Source organism: Sminthopsis crassicaudata, chromosome 2 (genome assembly GCF_048593235.1).
Source record: "Sminthopsis crassicaudata isolate SCR6 chromosome 2, ASM4859323v1, whole genome shotgun sequence".
NCBI classification, from domain to species: domain Eukaryota; kingdom Metazoa; phylum Chordata; class Mammalia; order Dasyuromorphia; family Dasyuridae; genus Sminthopsis; species Sminthopsis crassicaudata.
In genome coordinates, this window is record NC_133618.1 from 372932317 (window position 1) to 372958676 (window position 26360).

The 26360-nt window shown below is 32.7% G+C and overlaps 1 protein-coding gene across 12 annotated transcripts in view; it reads right to left on the reverse strand.

Annotated features, from left to right (window-relative positions):
* The window catches only part of PPP2R5C (protein phosphatase 2 regulatory subunit B'gamma), a 228043-nt gene that overhangs the window by 128651 nt on the left and 73032 nt on the right, over positions 1-26360 (reverse strand). For 2 of the 12 annotated variants that reach the window (XM_074291252.1, XM_074291255.1), the window contains exon 1: positions 20293-20468. The exons of 8 other annotated variants lie outside the window; for them this stretch is intronic. In XM_074291252.1, coding sequence (XP_074147353.1) covers positions 20293-20386 — 94 coding nt within the window. In that variant the 5' untranslated portion in view covers positions 20387-20468. Of the gene's footprint in view, positions 1-20292; positions 20472-26360 lie in introns of those variants that run through there. 2 more of the 12 variants (XM_074291257.1, XM_074291258.1) reach the window with 2 other exon arrangements.

The following is a 26360-nucleotide window of genomic DNA, read 5'->3' on the forward strand; positions in this document are numbered from 1 at the left end:
TCCAGATTTTCTCCCTTCCTCCCTATTACATAATTATGCGAAACATTTCCATAAGTCATGTTGCAAAAGAAAACTTAGATCTTATCTTTTCCCCATATACCCCCCAAAACCCTCAAGAAATTATTTTGCAAATTCAGATGAAGCTGACTTACAATTCAGCTATTACTTACAACAGAACAGTTCAAAGAATGAGTTGTAAGAACTTGTACTATTTCGTAAGTTTCATTATATTAAAGTACCCTTACTTTTAAAGGTACTTGTATATATAACCAATTGCTGTTTCTAATATCTTTATTCATGTCGGTTTTCAGGATAAAGATAGAAAAATATAATATACTTCAACTAGGTGTGAAAGGATGTATTTTTAAGATTTGACTTTACATCAACAGGAGTCTTTTCATTTAACACATTTAAGTAGTATTCAAACTAAGAGTACTTAAAATGAAACAATAAAACAAACCTCTCTTAGTATTCATTCAAGTGAAATAAAAATTTTAATAATCATTTTTTCCTTTCAGTTTAATTTTTTCTACTACTTTTCAGTTTGTTTATGGGCAAACATACTCTCTGTTGTGCTAGACAATCCAAATTGACTTTAATTTAATCTATAAACACAAAAACAGAAGTCCTGACCTTACCTTCATGACCCAGGATCTGCATCTTTTGTTTTTCTAGATGATACTATTAAGATCACTTAAGTCAGTATCAGGTGCACAGCCTACTAAAAAAAAACCAAAAAGCTCCCCACAGAAGGCATTCTGGAGATCTATTTGCTTGATTAAAAAAACCTGCACCAGCAGCCTCTGCTACACACACAGTTCAAGGTCTGAACACAGATCTGTGAGTCAGAAAACTAAATTCTCATCCTGTCTCCGTCACATACTCCTTCTGGGCCTGAGGCAAGTCAGAATACCTCTTTGCCCTGGTTTCCTCAACTGTAAAAATGAGGATAATAATACCTCTTTACTACTACTCAAAGGTGAAGAAGATTAATTAACGTTTGCCAAATGCTTTGAAGATTAAAAAGTTCCATGAGTGCTAATAACAAACAATAACATTCTATCCACATTCATTGGGGCTTCTGCTATGCTGTATGTACATACATTACATTACTCATGAGTATACAAAATGCTTAAAACAAATCTGACTTGCTTCACCAAAACAAAAAATCCCTATGAAACTATGTTTAGTTTTTCTCAAATTTGAACAAGTAATGCTACTTGAAAACAGGGTAGTGTTTATTCCCATTATTCCACTTTAAAAAATTCAAACATCCCAAAACAATTATATATTTTTGATGAAGGAATGGATTTAGACAAGCTTGACGTATCAGTTAACTTATAAAAAACAACACTGGAAAAACAGTTGAGAGCTAACATTTTAATTTCATTTGAGCCAAAAATTCTGCCAGAGTTTGATGGCAATCCCAATTGGCATAAATATTTACATGGGTAATGATTTTTAAATTTTCTAAACAAGTAGCATGGGATAATTAAGGTACTTTGCACAACTGGTTACAAATCGGTACAAATTCTTAGCCAAATAAAGAATAGCATCTGTTTTTATTATACAAGATAAAACAGACAATTTTTGACTACCATAAAATTAAAAATTTTGCATGTATAAGATAATATCATAATCAGATGGAAAATGGTAGAAAGGAGAAAAATATTTAAATCAAAAATTTTTTTTTTCTGCACTGGTTCCTTGATTTAATTGGTGTATTACACTTTTCATGAGGAAAGATAGTACCTGCTCTATCATTTGGAGTTTTACAAAGCTGTCTGGAGAGAAAAGTTCGGTGACTTGTTTAGGAACACTCAGCTAGGATGGATCAGACCAAAGTCTAGGTCTTATTGACTGAGAGGTTTCTCTTTCATTAAATATCACCAATAAAAATCACATTCAATATATACATATAAATAACATACGTACAAATAAATAATATGATAAGAAAATTAAAACAAAACACAAAAATACTATAATTGTCCAACAAGGTCAAAGGATATATACAATTTCACAAACTAGATGACTACATAAAACCATACTCCAAGTCACTAATAGAAACACAAATTAAACTATAAACAATATGGTAGTTAACCATCAAGTATATAAACTAACAAAGAAAAAAATGAGAATAGTGAATGGTGGAGAGACTATTAGTTACAGTAACACTGTTACACTGTTAGTGGAGCTGTAAAACAGGAGAACTGTCTAGGATTTCAATTTGGAATTATAAATGTAATTTGTTTATATATACATATGTACCATATATATAGCCTTTTTCTCCCCCTGGACTATATGTATATAGTCTGTATACAATGTGTGTGTGTATGTGTGTGTGTGTGTGTGTGTGTGGCACGCGCTATGCCTCATTCTTCCTATTATGTATAAGATACACTGTGTGTCAAAATATTCATAGCAATCCTCTGTGATAGACCAACGATTGTGGAATGGCTGGAGATAAAAGAAAACAAAAATATGGTATATTATTTTTAAGGAAAAAAATTAAGGAGTTTGAAGAAACATGAAAATCTTGTATGAACTGACACAAAGCAGAATAAGCAGAAGCAAACGAATTAAGTTGAACAGTGCTTACAATAATTGATAAAAGGAATTCTTAAGTAGTGAAAAACCAACAAAAGTTGAGAATGGTGTCTTTCCTTTATCACAATAGAGCTTGTCAAAATCTGTTCCAAAATATACCATCACAAGCCAATAAGCATTAATAAAGCGCCTACTATATGTCAAATGCTGTCATTTTTATACTAATTCAATTAAAAAATTAAGAATCTATTATCTTTAAGATAACAAACTAGGCATTAAAGCATAAAAATACAAGATAGGAGGGCAGCTAGGTGGTGCGGTGGATAGAGCACCAGCCTTGAATTCAGGAGAACCCGAGTTCAAATCTGATCTCAGACACTTAACACTTCCTAGCAGTGTGACACTGGGCAAGTCACTTAGCCCCAGCCTCAGGGGAAAAACAAACAAACAAACAAAAAAACAAGATAGGGAGAGTGGATGGGACAGCAAAGGAGAAAGCAAAAAATGTGCTCTAGAAATATCTAAGTAGTGAAAGAATTCTTTTAGCTGGTTCAAATATAGTCTGAGTAGGTCAAAGTATGATCGGACTATTCAGATTAAAAAAAACTAACAAGTGTCAAATATTTTATGAAGTACTGTGCTAAGTGCTATAGATACTAAGACAAAATTAAAATCAGTGGGGTTAGGAAGGAGAGAGAATATGACCTTCACACATATAAGTAAATATAACATAATTCTACATGTATTTTTCACACTAAAAACTGAAAGACCTGAAAAGGATTCCCAAAGGAGATGGTTCCTTACATGAGCTTTAAAGGAAGCTCAAAATTCAGAAGCAAATGTGAAGAAGGAATGCATTTCAGGTATGCAAGACCTTTTGCAAAAAGCCAAGAAAAGCAATGTCAAGTTGAGAAACAGCAAACAAACCAGAATGAAAAGAAGGGAGAATATGAGAGGGGGTAATGAGTTCTTATGGTGGAGTTTTAAGTGACAAGTTATAGATAGCATTTATATTTTATACTAGTAGCAGACAAGTTCCAGGAACTTCTGCAACTATATGAGTGAAGGATTAGAAAGAATTCAATATGGAGTCCAACTGGGAGCTACTTCAATAATCCAGGTAAGAGAAAATTCTAAGTAGAGAAAAAGGGATATTCAAGAGATGTTATGGAGGGCTTGGCAACTATTTGGATATAGACAAAACTCTCTTAATTTCTTTATGTATCTTCCTTAACAAAGTTTAAGAACCTAATTAATCAATAAGCATTTATTAAACACTATGTTCTATGCAGTCTCTTCTCAAAGAGAATATTTTCTAAAAGGAGACCTATATAAGTATGCACAACATAAGGAGAATAAATATAAACAGTATTTAAATATAAATAACAATTAGGGAACAAGTTGGGGAGATGAACATTTTCATGTATTAAGATTACATCTTGAAGGAAAAAGGGATTTTATGAGGTGGAGATAAAAAGGGAAGCATTTCAGCTATGAGGAACAGCCAATGCAAAGGCTTGAAGGTGGAACATGAAATGCCACATCAAGAAAAGAAAAGGGCAGTTTAGTTGAATCATAAAGTGGAAGATGAGCAGTAAAGAAAACATTTCACCCACTATCCCCTTAACACTACACATCTGGAGTCTGAAGACCTGAGTTCAAATTTGGCCTCAGACTGGCCTTACTACCTACTTGACTCCAAGCAAACTGATTAAACCTCAGTCTGCCTTTGTTTCCTCATCTATAAAATGAGGATAATAATGGCATCTACCTCCTAAGGTTGTTGTAAGGATGAAATGCGATAATAATTATAAAGTCCTTAGCATAGTGCCTGGCACATAATAAGCATTATATAAATGCTATCTATTTTGATTATTATAAACAAAAAAAATATAAAGAATTCAGAGAAACATGGGAATACTTGTATGAACTGATACAAAATAAAATAAATAGAACTAAGGGATCACAGAGGACAGTTAAAGCTAACACATGCAGAAGTGCTATGTCAAGGTATAAAGAGGAAGGCAGTGTGGGAGGGGGAATAATGTACTATGACACTGGAAAGACAGGTTGAGGGCACATGTAAAGGGCTTTCAGAGCTTAACAGAGCTCTCTAAAACAGTTCTCTAAAAGGCAATAGTAAATCATCTGAGGGGAAAAGTCAGGTCTTAGTGAGAGGAAGAAATACAGAATGAGGATAATTAACAAGAGAATACTGGATTCAGAAGACCTAAGTTCCAATCCTACCCTGGACACAACAGAGCAGCTTAGCACAGTGACTAGAACATAAGAAGGCTTAGTAAAATGCTTTTTAATTTGGTTATCTGACCCTGGGAAAGTCACTGAAAATAATGGCACTTAAATTATAAATTATATAAAGTTCTTTGCCAACTTTAAGCTATTATTTAAATGTTAGCTATTCTTTTCCAGAAATTTTATTTTTAGCATTCATTTAAAAAAAATTTAAATTTAAAATCTTTCTCCCTTAAGCCCCTTGCCCACCCAAAGAGAAAGCAAGTAGTATGATCTTAATCACACATATATGAAGTCATGCAAAACATATTTCTATATTTAGCTATATATACATATATATATATATATATATATTTTTTTTTTTTGTGGCAAAAAATTGGAAACTGAGGAGATATCCATCAACTAGAGAATAGCTAAACAAATTATGGCATGTGACTATAATTGTGTTATAAAAAAATTATGAAAGGAAACATATCAGAGAAACCTGGGAAAACTTTATGAACTGATGCCATGTGAATTGAGTAGAAAAAGAACCTTTAATACAATAACAATATTGTAAAGATAAACAATTTTGAAAGATTTACAAACTATGACCAATTGGGATTCCAGAGGACCAAGATAAAACATCCTATCCATCTCCTAGGAGAGAGAGGTGATAGATACAGAGTACATAATGAGACATAATTTTTGGTTATAGATAATGCAGGAACTTGTTTTGCTTGGCTATGAATAATTATTACAGGGTTTTTTTTGTTTTTTTTTTTTTTATCAACTGGGGGGATATGTGGAAAGGAAAGAAAATAGATTTTTGTTAATTATAAAAATAAAATTTAAACATATTTGCTATTATTACCAATGACCAATTTTGAAACCTAATAGACTTTTCTCATTCCTCATCTTTCTTGATCTCTCTGCAGCCTTGACATTGATCATTTTCTCCTCCTCTGTGCTCTTTCCTAGATTTTCATGATGCTGTCCTCCTCTTGTTCTCCACCTATCTCATGGACCTCTCTTCAATTTCCTTAGTTGGTTTTTCAACATGATTCATTTTCATTAAACATGAAGGGCCCTCTAAATTCTGTCTGCAACCCTCTTCTCTTTCACTTGATCATCTAAGTTTTTATGCATTCAATTATCTCTACATAATTTCCAGATCTTTACATACCTCTAAATATTCTAGAGTTATCTCAAAAGCAAAATATCCAAACACAACTCACCTTTTATCTCAAATCTTTTCCTATCAGTGTGGAAGGCATCACTATCCTCTCAATCACTTATATTCACAACCTTAGTGTCACCCTTGACTCCTCCCCATCACACACTTTGTATATCCAATCTAATAATATCTACTATCACAATATCTCTCATCTTTTCCCTTCTTTTCATATAGAATCATACTTATTCAGACCCTACCTTATACCTTATCTCTTCTTAACTGAGCTTCTAACCAGCCTCTCTGTCTCAAATCTTTTCTTATTCCAATTACTCCTATTCATCCTCCATCTACTTGCTAAGATAATTTTTCTAAAGCATAGGCCCAACTATGTTTACCTCCTTTCACTCCTGAAATAAGCTTTAGTGGCACTCTATTATATGCAGGATAATAGAAATATAAATAATATAAATTCTATTCTTTAGTGTAGAAAACTCTTTATAATCTGATTCTTTTCTTTCTAAGATTTTTTTTTTTTTTACACTTTTTTCTCTTCTATGCACTCTATGATGTAATCACACTACCTCAAAACTCAACATTCCTGGAGTGCTTACCTCCCTCATCTCCAACCCTAAAGTCAGACTTAGCTACATATTACCTACTGCAGGAGGCTGCAGTTGCCCTCCCTTCTATAGATTACCTTCTATGTGTACATGGTGAGTTTCTTAATGACAGTAGTTATTGGTGCCCTTTTGAATCCTAGTGCTTAGCACAATGCCTTATATAATAAGACAGAGCATAATAAATGCTTTGAACTTTGAAAACTGAAGATGAAATGTGCCACTTATTTCTTGCATGAGAGGTAATAAACTTAAAATGTGGAGAAAACCAAACATTTTTGGGCATGTGCAATGTAAGAATTTGTTCTTCTGAACTATTCATATTTATGATAAAGAATTTTTTTGTTGTTGTTATAAGAGGGTCAGTGGGTCCAATGCTTATAAAATAGTCAAATATATAAATAAATGTTTACTAACTGATTACTATTCATTCTGGAATAAGAATTTTTCAAAAAATTATTATAGCTTTTTATTGACAAAACATATGTATGGGTAATTTTTCAACATTGACCCTTGCAAAAACTTCTGTTCCAACTTTTCCCCTCCTCTAGATGGCAGGTAGTCCCATACATGTTAAACATGTTTAAAGTATATGTTAAATACAATATATGTATACATATTTATACAGTTATCTTGTTGCACAAGAAAAATCGGATTTAGAAAGAATGTAACAATAACCTGGAAGAAAAACAAAAATGCAAGCGAACAATAACAGAAAGAGTGTAAATGCAATGTTGTGTTGTAGTCCACATTCATTTCTCAGTGTCCTTTCACTGGGTGTAGCTGGTTCTGTTCATTACTGATCAATTGGAACTGATTTGGATCCTCTCACTGTTGAAAATAGCCACTTCCATCAGAACTGATCCTCATATAGTATTGTTGTTGAAATGTATAATGATCTCTTGGTTTTGCTCACTTCACTTAGCATCATCAGTTCATGTAAGTCTCTTCAAGTCTCTCTGTATTCATCCTGCTAGTCATTTCTTACAGAACAACAATATTCCATCATAACATTCATATACTACAATTTACTGAGCCATTCTCCAAATGATGGGATCCATTCAATTGGAATTAGAATTTCGAAAAGTCAGAGTGGGATATGGATTTGGCTACTATATTAACTGTTAGTTCACACTGAGTTTGTAGTACACTAAAATGCCTAGATCTAATATATGTTGATTGTTGCTTAGTCATGTGTCCCTACCCTCATTCTAAACTTACACATCTAATTTTCTAAATAGAAGTAAAGCACATTATATTTACATTACATATTACATTTTCTCTTAAGTTTTCATTTAAAAATAAGAGGAGAAATAAGCATCTATTACAATTCTTCTTAGACGATAAGTAGTATGGTTTAAGATAACTAGGCAGAAGGTGAGATCTGGCAGAATTCAAACTAAGACAAAACAATTGGAGGTATATGTCTCATAGTCAAGAATCAACCTAAATATAGAAGACTTATCAGTTGTCTGTAAAGGGAATTTTCTTGGTCTTTAGCAATCCTCAAATACTATCTAAGGGCAGCAATCTATACTGAGGGCCCACCACAGATTCAATTTAGTAAATATTTATTAGATATCTATTATGTGCTAGGCATTGTGGAAGTGCTGATGATATAAGAAAAACAAAGAGAGTTCTTCCCTTCAAGGAGCTTTATCTTCTACATGGGGCAAACAGCATAAATATGGACAAATAAATGGAAAGTATATACAAAATAAATTGGGGTAGGGAAGAGAAAGCACAGAGAAGTGAGGAAAGGCTTATTTAAGGAGGTGGAAAGTGAAAGGAGCTACGTATTTCAAGAAGAAAAAGGGAGGAGGAAGAACATTCCAGGTATGAGGGACAATTTGTGTGAAAGCATAGAGATAGGAGACAGAATGTTATATAAATGTAATAGTAAATATGCCACTTTGGCATAGTAAATGAGAATAATGTGAAATCAGAGAGGAATAAAAGGAAGTAAGGAGAAGTAGGTTTAGGAGAAAAAATATATTTAAGAAGTATATTAGAAAACAAAGTAGAAAAGTTCAGTAGACAGTTGGGAAACATAGAAATTAAATGAAGGAGAATGAATGTTGGGTAGGAATTTTAAAATCATGTACCCTAAAATAAATAAATAAATTTAAGAGCAATTATTTATTCTCATATGAAATATTAAGTCTAAATACTAAAAGACCATCAATTTAATTTTCATCTGAGATGGAAATTTAAGAAGGATCTTTTTAAGTCAGTACTTTTTCAAAGATGCTCAGGGATACATATCATCATCATCAAACTTGATTTATTAATCATTTTTCCTTTAAAAATACTATGCAACTATTCACTTCAAGTCTATGCTTATAATGTTCCTGTCGAAAGCACAAAGTAAAATGAGATGAGCACTGCATATTAGCAGTATGGGGTTTTTACTCCTACAGATTCTTTGCAGGGCTGCTATGACTTCTGTGGAAGCTTTTGTGCATTGAGTTCCAATGTCTTCATAGCAATTCACTGAAAATAGATAATTTAATCAAGTATGTTTTTAAAGAAAAGTTTCCTTCAAGGTAAATGACAAAAAGAAAGGCCCTATATACCCTAAAATATATGTAGCAGCACAGAACTGGAAAGTAAACATTCATTGACAGGAGCATGACTAAGCATGTAGTGTGGTATGTGAATGCAATAGAATATTATCATATTCTAACAGATACAAGGAATACAGAAAAGCAAGACATGACATAAACTGAAGCAAGCAGAACTCAGAAAACAACACACACAATGATGATACCAATGTAAATATAAAGAAAAACAAAAACAACGATCAAAAGTAAATTATATTGACTAACCAAGCTAGGCCACAAAAGAGATATGAGAAGGCATTTTCTGTAATTTATTTTTTTTGGGGGGAAGAGATAGGGAAACACAGGGACAATATGGGACAATATAGTTCTCAGACTTAACTGCCATGCTTCTTTTCTTCTCTCTCCCCCCTTTCTTTTCCTTTCCCCTTTCCCTTTTCACATTTCCTTTTCTTTCTAGACTGGGTTGTCACTATTTCCAGTAGGCTGAAAATGGCAAGGCAACTCATGGGCCCAATGCCACTCTAGATTGACACAGGAAATCTGACCTGATTTGTTTCCAGCCTGGGCTACTGTGTACCCCCTTCCCCCTCTTTACTTAGTTATCCAGTAGCTTATCCTTCTCCCCCCTCCTGTGGCTTATTACATTAATGCTGAACTTAGTGTGGATACCTGATCTATCTAGCCTGTTGCAGGTCAGAATTACTGAGCACAAGAGATCCTCTAGATTCACTCTCCTTGGTAGCAGGGATTATAGGCATGTGTCACTCTGCTTAGCTTTTCCTTCCTTTCTATTCTTTATTATAAGATATGCTTCTCTTAAGAGTGAAAGGGAAAAGAGATGCATTGAGAAATGCAGGAAAAGATAGTGACAAATATGTATTTTTTTTTTTTAACTAAAACATCTTTATATCCAAATAAAGATGGCATATAATAGTGGAAGAGTAGAAAGGGTATTCATAGCTCTGGAATCAGAGAACCTGGGTTCAAATTTCTTCTCTGATCCTTACTATATGTTTTACCTTCTGGGTCTCAGTTTCTTCATCAGTTAAATGAGGGATTGGTTGTTGTTGGGTTTTTGTTGTTGTTGTTGTTTTTAAACCTAGAGTCCATGGATGAATTTCAGAAAGTCTGGGAATTTGAATAGGGAAAAAAATTACATCTTTATTTTCACTAACCTCTAATGGAAATTTAGCATTTCCTTCAATTATGAATGTAGAAAACATAACATTCTAAGAAGTGATCCATAGGTTTCGCCAGACTGTCAAAGTGGTTTAAGATATAAAAAAGGTTAAGAACCACTGCACTAGATGTTCTCTGAGATTCTTTCCAGCTCTAGAACTTATGAACAAAAACATGGCAAAGACTTAACAGATTTTTTTTCCTTTTGATTTTATAGTTATAGGATCATAGATTTAGAGCTAGAGTGGTCCTTTGAAATAAAATCTAATCCTTTCATATTACAGATAGGGAAACTGAGACCCAGGGAAATTAAGTGTGTTGCTCAGGGTCACATTGCACTATAATCACTGTCAAACTCAGCTGTCTGAAGAGGCAGACTAGGGCCAACTTAACAAGACTCTTCTAAAACTGCTTTTTATATTCTAAACATAGGTCAGGTTATCCTGCCTTCCTGGTATGTTTTGTTGGTCATTCCCTTTAACTATTTCCTATCCTAACTGGCTATCAATTTTTTAAAGGTGTGTTAAAGTTTAATCATAACATGAAGGCCTGGAACCAATCTTAGGGCAACTTACTACTTATTACTATAGTATCAGTTCTGAGACTATTTTATGGAGGCACAAAGATATTATAAATTCAGTTTTATAGTTTCTAGAATTGGGCAGTTAGGTGGAATAGTGGAATAGAGTACTAGCCCTGGAGTCAAGAGGATTTGATTCAAATCTAGTTTCAGATACTTAACTACTTATGGGACCTTAAGTCATTTAATCCTGTTAGCTTCAGCTCCTCATCTATAAAATGAGCTGGAGAAAGAAATGGCAAATCAATCCAAATCTTTGCCAGGAAACCCCAAAAGGGATCACAGAGAATTAGACATATCTTTTTTTTTTTTTTTTAGGCTGGGGTTAAATGATTTGCCCAGGGTCACACAGCTAGGAAGTGTTAAGTGTCTGAGACCAGATTTGAACTCGGGTCCTCCTGAATTCAAGGCTGGTGCTCTAGCCACTCCGCCACCTAGCTGCCCCGAATTAGACATATCTGAAACAAGTGAACAATAACATTTCTAGAATTGCTACCCGAGCTTGAGATTGTTGGAGATAAGGAACACAATTCCTTTTAAGTGACTTCAATGTAAAGTCTACAAATATTGTATTTTAAAGAGTACATGACTTTAAAGTAAAAAATTAAAGGATAGCTATGTTGGAGGGGAGAGGGGGCATTGCATGAAAATGAAAGGCAAACGATAAGCTTTAACTAGATTATAGTTCCCAAGTGATTTTGGTTTATCTCAATGGCACCAAGTCACAAGCTAAAAGGTTATATAAACAAAACCTTGAGGAAATATAGTTACTGATCTCCCTAAATACATAAAAACTTTCATCTTCTATAACTGGCATGGATATTGTTATATTACATTACCTAAGAGTTCTCAATGTTATTAAATTTTTTGCTTTCCATGTTTTATAGGAACAATTACCTTCTCAACAAATGTAGATTATAATGCCTCTCCCCATCCCCCCAACTTTAGTAGAATGGAGGTCTTTATAATTTGCTGTCACCAAAAAATTTAATCATCTGCTATCCAAACTCCTTGGAATGAGACCCTTAGGAATTTAGCTAAGCTAATGTTTGGATGAAAAAGAACAGTCTTTGTTGCTTAGCCTTTCCAGCTTGGTTAAAGCCGCCTAGACCTTGAGAAGAACATACCCTATCAACAACATAGTGAAAAAATCAGAGTAGGACTTTACTGTTGGTTCTGGAATGAAATAAGTACTTATATATTTGTTTAAGTAAACTGAATACACGCATTTCTTTTTCTTCCCCATCTGTCTCCTGCCATCAACTACCAGGTTCTGGTGACCTTTCACTTCCACTAGTGCAATAGTTCTTATTGGTCTTGCTGTCTTTTTTTCTCCATCTCCAATATATTTTATATATAGCAACTGGGCTAATCTTTCTTTTTGCCCCCTGAGAGACATTTATGTATCTATATATTAAGTTTAGTATTTTAAACAATTTTTACTAAACAAATTTAGTAATTTTAAGCAATTTTTAACACTTGTTTTAACAATCCATATTCTCTCCCTCCTTTCCCCACCTCCCAAATAAGAAGGCAAGTGATTTGATATAGGATATATATGTGTAGTCACATAAAACATTTCCATAAAAGAAATGTTGTAAAAATAAACATAGATTCCCTTCACCCAACTGCCCTTCCAAACCCAAACCAAAAACTAAAAACTAAAAAAGTTTAAAAAGTATGCTTCAATCTATATTCAAATACCATCATTTCTTTTTCTGGGTAAGAATAGCATTTTCCAGCCTTCAGAGTTGTCTTGTATCACTGTATTGCTGAGGACAGGTCATCCCTTGCTTAAAAACATTTCAGTGTTCCTTAGTTTAAGTTGTTTAAACTCTTTAAGTTGGTAATCAATAACTCACATATTTGTTATTGAGATATTATTCAAAGTCACTAAATATAATACAGCCTCCAACCTATCTTTCCCTCAGCTATTATACCACTCCCCAATATGCATTTCTTAGTTAGGACTTTCCTTCCAACACATCATCTGTTTTATACTCCTTCATTCATGGCCTGCTTTTTCTTTCTAGGATCTCGTCATGACAGAGATTAAGAATGATGAAAGATCCTTTAAAATATTTCTAAGTCTCAGATGATATTCCATTTAATTCAAACAGTATAAAACCAAAAACATTCTTCCTGAAAAGAAATTAATGGCATTTGACCTGTGGCACTTAAATAATTTAAAACCAATGAAAATCATTTAAAATGCATTTAAAAATAACTGTAGGAATGTGATGTCAAAATTATTTTAAGTTTAATCACAGACAAAATCTTCCATGAACAAATCTTTTTTTCTATTTCTATGAACAATTCTTTGATAATTTTATCATGAAATTAGTTAAATAATTTGCTTCTAAGGACATTATCATAAATAATATATAGTTTTGCAAACCATAGAGCATTACATAAATGTCAGCTATTATTATTCTATATATGCAAATGAAGACCTCACTAGGAATTCAATATTAGAAAAATAGTGTCACCAAGGGAATAAGGACAGGTAGAACTGAATAGAGTTGGAGAAAGAAATAAGAGTAGGGACAAACAAGTATTCTACAAACTAAAAATATTACAAATAGTGGGTTCCCCCAAATATTAGTGCAGAGTTTCTCACAAGAATTTTGTAAATAATTTAGGAGTATATAGTAGCATTTTCAGGGTCACAAATGACACAAACTCTTACATTTTTAAATACCAAGCCAGTAGGGATAAGCTACAAAAAGTTCAGGGAGTTATGCAAATAGTCAAAACAATGGGAGATAAGCTTTCAAATGCTTAAGTCAATGTAATAAATACACTTTGAAGAAAAAATCCAAACCATTCTTACTGGAGTACAATAAGTGAAAGCATATAAACTGAGAAAGTAACCTGGGAGTCATTTTAAAAAGTGTATTTTGAACATTGCTATGACCAATTATCAAGAAAAATTACCAAAAGAAGGGGGAAATTGTCTTGTCCTAAAATAGCAGTTCCTAAATTTTTTAGTTTTAGGACCTATTTACACTTTTACTGAGGACCCCCCTCCCCAAAGAGTTTTTGTTTGTGTGGGTTTTCTCGATAAAATAAAAACACAAATCACAATCTCTCTAAGTTTCAATTTCTTGGACTCGATGACCTTTAAGAGCCTCCTTGGTCTAAATTTAAAATCCTATGAGGTTCCTCTCTTTATATGTTTTTCTGCCTGTCCTAGAAAAAAATGTTGATTTACAAATAGATTTAGAACTGGAAAAAATGAAAGTTCACCTATTCTAGGGGTTCTTCACTTTTTGTGAGTTATAGACCTACTCTGGAGAAGCCCATGGATCTTTCACAGAATTCTGTTTTAAATTATTGAAGGAAATGCTAAATTTCAGTTACAGGGTAGTGAAAATAGATTTTTTTCCCTTTCATCCAAGTTCATAGATTCTGCGCATTAAGAACCCATGAGATGAGGAAATGTGTCCAGAGAGGTTATATGATTTTTCTAATAACATAGGAGGTTAGCAGCAGTCAGAGTTTGAACCCATGTTCTTGAGTCCCGGATTCCATATCCAGAACTTTTCCACTGCATTGCATTATCTCTTAAGTATCCAAAATAAAAATCAGATTTAGTTGTTATAATGTGTAACTATAAACTTTAACAAATATCTGCAGTGACAACTCTTGAAATAATTCTTGAAATATTTTTGAAGCTCCCCAAATCTTTTTTGTAGCCACATTTTAACTTGGCTTTCCACAGAAGTATAGAAAGCTGGAAATTGTATCTTAACACAGCACTTTTCCACCAAATTATAACAAAGATAATGATAAATTCAACAATACCTGCTTGTATGATTAGGTACCAAATATTTACCAAAAAATGTTATCTATTAAAAGGGTAACAATTTTATCTATAAAATTCTATATTCTCCCTTCACCAAATATGCCAAGTACATACTATATGTATATACTATGTATATATACTTATTACCTAAAATCAATTTATAAATTATGCTTTAAATATGAATACTGAATTATATATAACCTATATTCTAATGTGCTGTGCTTCATAATAAAAAGTTAAATGTTGAAAAACGTACTACTAAATATGTGACTTAGCAACTATTTATTCCTCCTTTTTGAGGCTTGCAAGTTATGATGTTAAATAACAATCACAAACATGTTCTTTGGGAATTCCTTAAAGTGCCAAGTTTAAAATACCCTGCTTGTGCTGTCTGATGCATTGCCCTTTGGCATCTCTTCCTCTCCCAGAATAACAGAACTAAACTATTTTTATCATACTCTTTTTTTTTTTTTCCTTTCTTCTGCATGGAGACTGTACCTAGTGTCAGAGAATCACTAGAATTCAGCTTTCATTTCACCTTTGAAAAAAGTACAATTTAAAAAAAAAATATGTTTGAGAGAAGTCATATCCTTTGTTGAACTGATACAGAGAATAGCATAAAATTAGATTTACTTTTTGGTGGTTGGATCTTTCAGTGACATTTTGGTTTAGAGGGAAAAAAGGAGGATATTGTTGTTCTCCTTTCTCTTTTCCCTCTTAACTCTCTCTCAAGGAAAAAAGCATTCAAAATTTAACCACTGTAGCATCTGCACAACTAAATTTCTCCCTAGAGTTTCAAGTTTTTAGTTCTTTTCTTTAAAAAACTGATTAAAAAGAAAGGCTAATGAACAACCCTAAATTTGTCTACTCTGCCTCCAATTGCTTCCTAGGAGATAGTAAGATTCACAATAACAAAAATTTTATTTTAAAATTGTTCTATTTCTTAAATTAGAACAATTTAAATGATAATCAATAACTGATTAAAAAGGTAAATATTCATCACCCAGAAGAAAGAAGCCATTACGATTTCTGGTTTATAGAGCAAAGAGAAGGCAATAGGACAAAGATAAAAAAATAACCTGGTTTAGAAAGACTAAAAACAAAAACTGAGAAAGGATCAACTAACTCCTCTCTCAAAAACAAAAAACTTTCTCAAAAACTGAGAAAGGAGAATTTCTTACTTCCTTTCTATCTCCCACTTCTGATAATCAATTCTTTCTGATTTGGCTAATATTTGCTTCCCTATTAGGTTTTTTAAAACAATGAGGAATATTCAATACAAAACTACATCCTGAGTCAGAGAAAAAGGGAAAAACACTCAAATGTTTTTAAGAGGGGCTGAATATAAACAGAGTAAGAGGTATATGTTTACAGTAGTACTCTTTTCTCACCTTTATAGTGATTTAAAACTTTATGGCTAACAGTAGTACTTTCCCATCTATACTATATTATACTATGGACTTAGTAAACTACTCAGAATTTTTCAGAGCACTAACGCTCAAGACAGAGTTCCAACTAGGATTATTAGCAACTGGAACAAATTCGCCTGGGCTGGAGTGCAGATGGTCAGGTGTAAGATATAATCAATCTACGTAAGACTAAGTAGAAAGGAGATGGAGGTCCATAGGAGTTGAAGAGACTGAGGAATTGTGAAGCTAGGATGTTCAAAGGGGAAAAGGGATGGTATGAGGTAGGTACTGAACTTAATAGAAGGAAAAGAGGGTGACCTCATGGTCCAAAGATAAAAGCAAAAAAAATCTAGATTGGATATAGTGAATTTTGAAGAAGAGAAGGTGAAGATGATAGTCAAAGAGGAAGGGTCTTAAAGTAGCTGAGAGAAAGCAAGGAATATGTCAATTTATGTTATTGGCTCTAAAGGAACCTCTCAGGGTTGCTACAAATCTTAAAAGTATAACTACCAAACAATCTCGTCCTCCTTCAACAATGGCATAAATCATAGGCTTCTGGTTCACATGAAGACTATGAAGCTTCAAAAAATTAGATGTTTTATTTCCCTTACTTTGGGGTTCTGATGAAATAGGAGTTTAAAATAAGCTAGCTATCTGACTGTAAAACTCCAAAAAATGTCCTTCTAATTAAGCTATATTCATTCAATTTTTTTTTTATTATACCAACTATGCTTTAGGAGTACCCTATAACCTTGATTGTGTTATTTAACTCCCAAGAGAGTTTGAATGAAATGGAATTTAACAATCCCTATTCGTCCTGATGAGATGTTAGATGACATGTCTATGCTCCATAGCAATCCCAAACTATTAAGTAACTTAAGGTCTTCTCAGTGTTCTATTGCTGTACCCTTGGACTTTTAAGAACTTTCAGGCTTTTCCATCTGCCCACAGCTAAACTTTTATGTGTTAGCTTCTCCAATGAAACTGCTCCTTGAAAGCAGAGGCTATCTAGCTTTTTCTATTTGTATCCATGGGGCTTGGCACACAGTGCGTTGTATATAATAAATGCCTTTTCATTAATTCATTCATCATGACATACAGGTATCTAAAATCAATTATCATCCCATAAAATGATATCCATCATCTAGCATGAAATCTGGATCAATGTTAGCATGGAATTATGAGAACTTAGATCTGCTCTAAATCAATTCAACTAAATTCAACATTAAACTACATACAGAAAATAGACCTTGCTCTCAAGATGACTAATTTTACTGTAGAAGTGGGGAGGAGGGAGGAACATAACATGTACGGATAATCAATCAATCAATATTTTACTATTTACTATGTGCCAGGCATTATAATAAGTAAATTCAAATTTGAAGAAAGAGCACCAACAGGGAAGCATCATTTAAAGACAGCAACCAAATCAAGACTGAGAACAAATGAAGGACTAAGCTCCTGGTGGGAGAGAGTGTACAACTCATACAAATGCACCAAGGTAGAAGATGGAAGGCTGAGTTTAAAGAACAGCTATTTGTCCAGTTTACTGGAATGTAGAATATGAAAGGAAATCCAGAAAGGTAGATCATACCCATACTGTGTAGGACCTTTAAAAAACAGATTCTCAAAGATTCTAAGCAGAGGAATGACAAAGAAAGAACTCTTATCTAAAAAGATGATTTCAGCAATTGTGACCAGGGTAGATTGAAGTAGTGACATTAAATTAGGAGACCATTACAATAGTCAAAGAAAAATAAGGATTTGAACTAGAATTGCAAATATATGAAAGCTGTTGTAGAGGCTACATCAGGAGGATCTAGTAAATGATTGGATGTGGAAGTCATGGATAGGGGAAAAGTTGAGGATGGCTATAAAGTTACTAACCTATGTGATTTTAAGAATGAGAGTGCCCCAATCATGTTAGGGAAGTTTAGAGGAGGGGTAAGTTCAAAGGAAAAGATGATCAATTCTACTGTAACATACTGAAGGACTATCCAGGAAGAGATGCCCAGTAGGTAGTTGGCCTTGGGGGACAGGAGCTGGGAGAGGGATTAGAACTAGATTTATAGCTTTGGGAGCTAACTTGATGGAGATAATTTAACTCCTTGGGAGCTGATGAGATCATCAGAAAAATAGAAAGAAAAAAGTGAAGAAGTCCTAGGACAAACCTTAAGATATATTCATGGGGTAAGATAAATGGGTGTTGATGTTACAGATGTTAAAAGCACATGTGAGTTATGTAAGAGAAGAAAAGATATGTGTTCAGAAGGAAGGGACAGTCAAAAATCTTAATATAAAACCTTTCACAAAAACTGTCAATGGACTAATTTTCTATTTTAAGGTGTGGTCTCATGTCCAAGGAGAGTTTTCATTTTTATATGCAAGAATTTAATCACAGACCAAGAACTTACTAAAAATACTCTCCAAGAGCAGCTCTTTCCTTATTTTTCTGAGATGAATAATTATTTCATAGTTTAAAATAAATTCAGAGCTGGACTTTTGAAAGTGTTACCCTTTCTTACTGAGTAATCTTCCTTTCTAATTTATTAATGGAGGAAGTCTTCTTTCAGGTCCTAAATATTAATCTGTTAAATAAAGTTAACTATCACTAACATCTATTTCATCTTTCAAATATTTTTTAGAACATAGCAGTTTTTTATAAAGCTTATTAATAAAACAAGCAAAAATTATAATTTACATTATAAATGCAATAAAATATGTATCTGATAAGTACAATGCAGTCATACTATGTGTGTCACACCCCCTTCCCCAAGTGATTCAGTAATTATCTAGGGACTGACAAATCCTAAAAATATCACATTTTACTCTTCTTCATCCTACCAGCCCATCTAAAATGCCTAAAGTTTCTTAAGGTTTTCCCTTTAGGCACCAGTAAAAACAAACAAACAAAAAATCATGATATATTTTACAATCTGGTCATTTTAAATTCACACCACCCATTTTGAATCAAGAGATATTGTATTCATATGGTTTTAGTAGTCTTTGGATACACCCTAGAATCTGAAAAATCTTGTCCGGCATTTTAGTCACACAGGCTATTAGTCACCTAGAAATCTTTCCCCCACCCTATTTCAGCGCAGGTCCTTAAAGAAGATTTAGTCTAAAGAGTACAGCTTTTCTATTAATATAGGACATGACTGGCCTATATAGGACACCATGAATTTCAAAAATAATTTTTAAAAAGTCTAGTATCCATCATTCATCCTCAACAAATAAAAAATATTAAAGTGTACATTTGGAAAATCTTTAAAATGTTTTTTTTTTTTTTAAAAGAACCCTAAAACAATCAAACAAAAAAACCCAACCAATTCATATGAACTATTCTGAAGGATTTATATTCTGTATGCCTAATGTTCCTTTTTAAATTTCTGATTTTTGAAGGTAGTGAACATAAAATCAGTAAACCACAAAAGGGGGTGCGTGAACTAATGCAGTTTTCTAAAGGACCCTAAAAACTTGTTGCTGCTTCAAAATTTAAAGACTAATCATAATTTAAAATTTGCTGAGTGTAATATACACTATTTTCTCTTTACATACTAAAGAAGTTATGAAGCTTTTAAATGACAAAAATATTAACAAATATTTTAGAAACAATATCATTTCAACATTTCAAAGCATACACAGATATATTAGAGATTTGATCGAGGAGGGAGAAGGTGCGGAAGACCCGGACGAACCCTTTGTGAATTAAGTTATTTGAAAATAAATGCTATCTATTTTTCAGTTACAAACCATATTTAATCCTGTGGACCGATGTGCCTGAAGAAACCTTTACAGTATCAAACAATATAAATGTTACTTGTTAAACTCTGCTTACTGATAACTTAGCTTTGCCCTGCCCCCCACCTCACTGAGCTGGTGACTTCACATCCTTTGACATCAGCACAGCCTTGAAAGGGGGATGGGGCGAGACAGCAGAGAGCAGTAAAACCAGCTTTTAACTATGCATGCAATGTCTCTCTGAATTCTTAAAATTTGTAAGTAGTACTTAAAAAATCAAACATTGCACACTCGATTTTATATGGCTAAATCTGCAGCGAAATTAAATGGATTCCGGCACAAAGGACTTCCTGCTTTTCTTATCTGAAGCACAATAGCCATTTATTAACTGACCACAGAAGGTTACAATTCACTAAAATATACACAATAACTTACCTCTAATATGTAAAAGGGCAACGGGCTGGAAAGGCCCATTGGAATTAGCTGCATCCACCACCATCCTGCTGCTAGCTTTATTACATGTCAACATCTAGGCTTCAGCAGGAAAGGCAATGTACTCCTTAAGGCAAGAAACCAGCCTCCATTTTAGTTTAAAAAAAAAAAAAGAGACAAACTGAAGCTCTCTGCAGCTGGAGGGAACTGGCTAGTTAGTGATGTCAGCAGGCACTGAGATATCTGATTGGCTAAAAGCAGCAACTTAAAATGACACTAAAAATTGCAAATGGAAAAAGCTTTCTGTTTGTCAGTGTGTATTAGAAACTTGTATATATTTTGATTTCCTGCAATAAATCGGAAACTTTTAAACAATGATTGTGTTATTTAAAAGTCATTTTAGTGACTGAACAAATGATTAGTTATTATAGCTCCACAATATAAACAACTGGTGATCAGAAGGAAATAAGCTGAGAAAATTACTGAAAACTTTAGATTTTTAATGTTTATTATTCCTAAATTATTTTATTGGCAAGTACTTGGCCCACAATTTATTTCTAGTAAGTCTCGGGTGAACAATATACTTAATATTTAAGGAGTCTAGACTTAAATTGACATTAAAAATATATGAAATACCAGCTTATAAATTTGGGCACTTGTCCACTCTTCACCACCACCAGGTGGTAACAAGCTAATTTTCTTTAAACCACTAGTTTTCTAATAGTATATTATTTTTCAATTACAAGTAAAGATGGTTTTCAACTTTCATTTTTGTAAGGTTTTGAGTTCCAATTTTTTTCCTCCCTTCCTCCTTTATCTCCCCCCCCCCTGCAAAACAGCAGGCAAACTAATATAAAACCACTAGTTTTCTAAGGATCCAGGGCTTTCTAATAGAGATATCAAAGTTAAATACAGAGTTAAGAGGTTCCTTCACGAGAATCAATTGTGAGGTATTTTGTTAAACTAATAATTAAAACTTATCCAATTATTCTATTGCGAGGAATATAACCAAAAGATTATTTAAAAAGAAAAAACATTCATATAAAATAGTTGTAATTATGTATTCTGATAGCAAAACACCTATAAGTTCAATGTCTGATGATTGGGAAGAAGCAGGATGAATGACATAAAAAGAGTAAGAAAACTTGGAAAAATCTATACAAAACAAAATAACATTGACAGCTATAAAAAGATGACAAATATATGGACAAATTCTGAAGGAAATATAGCAAATATATTATTTGTTAAAGCATATGCAATTTTCTTCAAAATGCAAATAGTTTAAATTTTAGGTTTTTATTTAGAGATTTACTATTGCTTAATTATTAGAATTTGTAAATGTAAAAAAAATTAATATCTTGCCACAGTATAACATTAATTCTCTTTTTTTTTTTAATTTAAAATGTCAATTCTCTTAGTTTTATTTTGTTTTGTTTTTTAATGTAAAATGTCAAAAAAGAGACATTTATCTTTTTATATTATTTTGGGCTAAAGTTGAAATGATCTGCTGTTTGAAAATGTTAATATGCATTAAAATAACATTTAGTTGCCTATTCCCAGTGGGAAAAAGTCAAAATTTATATGAATAATATAAATATGAATGATAAAAACTATAGAAAAAGAAAGTTATATCAAGGCTGAAAATATTATCCTATCAAAAATTGTGCTTTTAACACACAATGCAAAATGCACCAAATGTAGGTAAAAAATGATAGAAAAGTCAAAAGAATACAATCTGGACAAACATGAAAAATGTTCATTCCCAAACAATTTTCCTTTTTTGCATAATTTAACAAAATATTTTAAATTAGGGAAATCAGAACACAAAAACAAGTCATACCAGGGAGAAATACTGGCATTAAAATATTTTTCTGAGAGTTGACAGATTAATCCTCCCATTCTTATTTTTTAAAGACCAGATATGAAATTTCAACGGCCAAGGTGTCAATGATTAATATATAAGCTCTCTCTTTTTCACTATGCTATACTACCTCTCTTCTCTTATACTGGCTAAACATGTCATTATTTGAAAAATTATTTAAATATCTTTTTAACTTACTTTTTGGAAATTAAAAAAACAAACAAACCATACTATCCCTTTAAACTTACAAATCCTATAGAAATAAACATGAGATGTAGTTAAGGATTTTTGAATGCACTCCTCCTAAGAGTTCTAAAGTATTATTTCTTTACAAAAAAAAGGAAGTTCCGATATAAACAAGTGGGAAATATCAATTACTGATGGGAAAGCCAAGCTAATATAATAAAAATCACAATTCTATTTAAATTGGCCTACTTGTTTAAGTAGACCAACTGCCAAAAATTTATTTTATAGAGCTAGAAAAAATAATAAAATTCATCTGGAAGAAGAAAAAGGTCAAGAATATCAAGGGAATTAGTGAGGGGAAAAAAAAAAAAAAGGAGGATGAGCAGCACTCATCAAAACCATTTGGTACTGGCTAAGAAATAGAGTGGTAGATCAGTGGAATAGGTTAGATACACATGATACAATAATCAATGATTATAGTAATCCAATATTTGATAATCCCCCAAACTCCAGCTTCTGAGATAAGAACTCACAATTTCACAAAAATTGCTGAGAAAACTGGTAAATAATATGTTAGAAATTCAGCATCTCACACACCATACCAAAATGAGGTCAAAATAGGTACATGATATGGGCATAATCGGTGATAGCATAAACAAATTAGGAGAACAAGGGATAGTTTACCTATCAGATCTTTGGAGAAGGGAGCAATTTATGACCAAAGAAGAACTAGAGAACATTAGTTCAGTAGTGTCTCTATTAGGTCTGTATATCAAGGAAATCATAAAGGAAGGAAAAGGACACACAAGTGCAAAAATGCTTGTAGTCGTTCTTTTTGTGGTAGCAAAGAATTGGAAAATGAGTAAATGCCCATTAATTGGGGAATGCTGAATAAATTATGGTATATGAAAGTAATGGACTACTGTTAATCTATAAAAAATGATGAACAAGCTGATTTTAGAAAGGTCTGGAAAGATTTATACAAACTGACACTGGAAGAAACAAACAGAACCAAGATACATTGTACACAATAACAGCAAGATTGTGCTATGATCAACTATGAGATTTGGTTCTTTTCAGAAGTTCAGTGATCTGAGGCAATCTTAATAAATTTTGGATAGAAAATGCCATCTGCATCCAGGGAGGGAACTATGGAGACTAAATGTAAATCAACACATGCTATATTCATTTTTTATTCTTTTTTTCCCTCCTGATTCTTAAAGAAATATGTGTTAAAAAATTTAATGTACAAGCGTAATCAGAAAAAATAATATATTTGTGCATATATATACAAATAACAGTTAAATTATTATATTGTTTTAAATTAGCATTTATATTGTTTATACTATGTAATATAAATAGCAAACATTTTATATTATCTTATTATACATATATATGTTTATGTTATAAAACATTCTGCATTGAATCACTTCTGTCAGTAGGTAACAGAAATTATGCTTCATCAATGATACTTTGGAAATCCAATAGATAACTGCATTGATCAAAAGTCATAAGTCTTTGCAGGTTATTTGATTTTTACATTTTTATTGTTTTATAATTCTGCTGGTTCTCCTCACTTCATACCAGTTTTTCCATGTTTCTATGAAACTGTTTCAGTATTTCTTACAGCACAGTATTCCGTCATTTTCACATTCATATATTTGTGTAACCATTCTCCAAAAAGAATTTTTGGGGCATAATTCCTCTTTTGCTTTCCAAAGTGGTTAGATTATTTCACAATTCCACAAATAATGAATCATCTCCAACATTTTTCACTTTCCCCCTTTTATCATTTTAGCCAATTTGGTAGGGGTAAAATAATATCTCAAAGCTGTTTTACTTTGTATTCCTCTAATCAATAATGAATTAGTTGTTGGAGGCGATGTGGGAAAACTGGGACACTAATACACTGTTGGTGGAGTTGTGAAAGAATCCGGCCATTCTGGAGAGCAATCTGGAACTATGCCCAAAAAGTTATCAAACTGTGCATACCCTCTGATCCAGCAGTGCTGCTACTGGGCTTATATCCCAAAGAAATACTAAAGAGGGGAAAGGGACCTGTATGTGCCAAAATGTTTGTAGCAGCTCTTTTCGTAGTGGCTAGAAACTGGAAGATGAATGGATGTCCATCAATTGGAGAATGGTTGGGTAAATTATGGTATATGAAGGCTATGAAATATTATTGCTCTGTAAGAAATAACCAGCAGGAGGAATTCAGAAAGGCTTGGAGAGACTTGCATGAACTGATGCTGAGTGAAATGAGCAGAACCAGAAGATCACTATACACTTCAACAACAATACTGTATGAAGATGTATACTGATGGAAGTGGATATCTTCAACATAAAGAAGATCCAACTCACTTCGAGCTGATCAATTATGGACAGAAACAACTACACCCAGAGAAGGAACACTGGGAATTAAATGTAAAATATTAGCACTACTGTCTATCTATCCAGGTTACTTATACCTTCGGAATCCAATACTTAATGTGCAACAAGAAAATTGGATTTACACACATATATTATATCTAGGTTATACTGTAACACATGTAAAATGTATGAGATAGCCTGTCATCTAGGGGAGGGAGTAGAGGGAGGGAGGGGAAAACCTGGAAAAATGAATACAAGGGATAACGTTATAAAAAATTACTCATGCATATATACTGTCAAAAAATGTATAATTATAAAATTAATTAGAGTATTTTTTAATGTGACTATAAATTATTTTTATTTCTTCATTGGAAAATTGCCCGTTCATACCCTTTGACTATTTATCAATTGGGGAATGACTTTTTAAAATATTTGACAAAGTTTTTTATATAATTTAGATATGAGACCTTTATCTGATAAACTGATGTGAGAGAAACTATTTGTGTCTAATGGTAATCATCTCTAGGAGGTAGAGGGGGGAAAAAAGAAAGAAAAAAATTATATAATTTTGTTGTATATTTGAAAGGAATAGCAAGTTGTACTAGTAGATTCACAGTTTTATTTTTTTTTTTTAGTCTTATGAAAATGCTTGTTTTATTTCATAAATTAAAAATAAAAAATTTTAAAGTGTCAAAAAAAAGTTGGGAAGAGATGTTTAATATGACTGGAAAGTATACATTTAAAAATATGAACTAATAATGTTCTGAAATGAACAATGAAATGGAAAAAATACTAGCAGGTTTCCTGATATGGATATGATATGCTCACTTTCTCTCCATGTTATTTGATAGCATTATAAAATTACTAGTTATAGAAATAAGAATAAAATCAGAGGAGTAACTATCTGTAAAGGGGTAAAAATTATCTCTATTTGCAGATTACATTGTGATACACTAAAAAAAACACTCTATAGAATCAATAAAGAGAGCATGATTATAAATAAACATGGAAGTATGCTATAAAACAAGGATAACCATGAATGATTTTGGTCTGGGACATACTAAGTATTTAATTTAAATTTTATGTATAGGCTAACAAAATTGGGAAGAAAAAATAACACAATTTATAAAATATGTGGGAGTGAATCTATGTGAATAAAATTATATATATACACACACACACATATTAAACTTTATAGAAATTAAGAGGTATCCACTGTTCATGGTTGGGCCGTTCCAATATAATAAAAATGACACTATTACTTAAATTTTCAGATTTAGTGCTATGTCAAACAAATTGAGGGATACATTAAAGAACTAGACATAATATAAAAAGTTTCAAAACTCAAGGGAAATAAGGAAAAAGTACACATCATTACCAAATCTCAAGGGAAATAAGGAAAAAGTACACATCATTACCAAATCTCAATCTATATGCAGTGGTCCTCAAACTTTTAAAATAGGGGGCCAGTTCACTGTCTCTCAGACTGTTGGAGGGCCAGACTATATAAAAACAAAAACTAACACTGTCTCGGCCCCTCAGCCCATTTGCCATAACCTGGTGGGCTGCATACACGTCCTCAGCCTGCTGCATTTGGCCCGTGGGCTGTAGTTTAAGAACCCCTGTTAAAGCAGTACTTATCAAAGGCATTTGA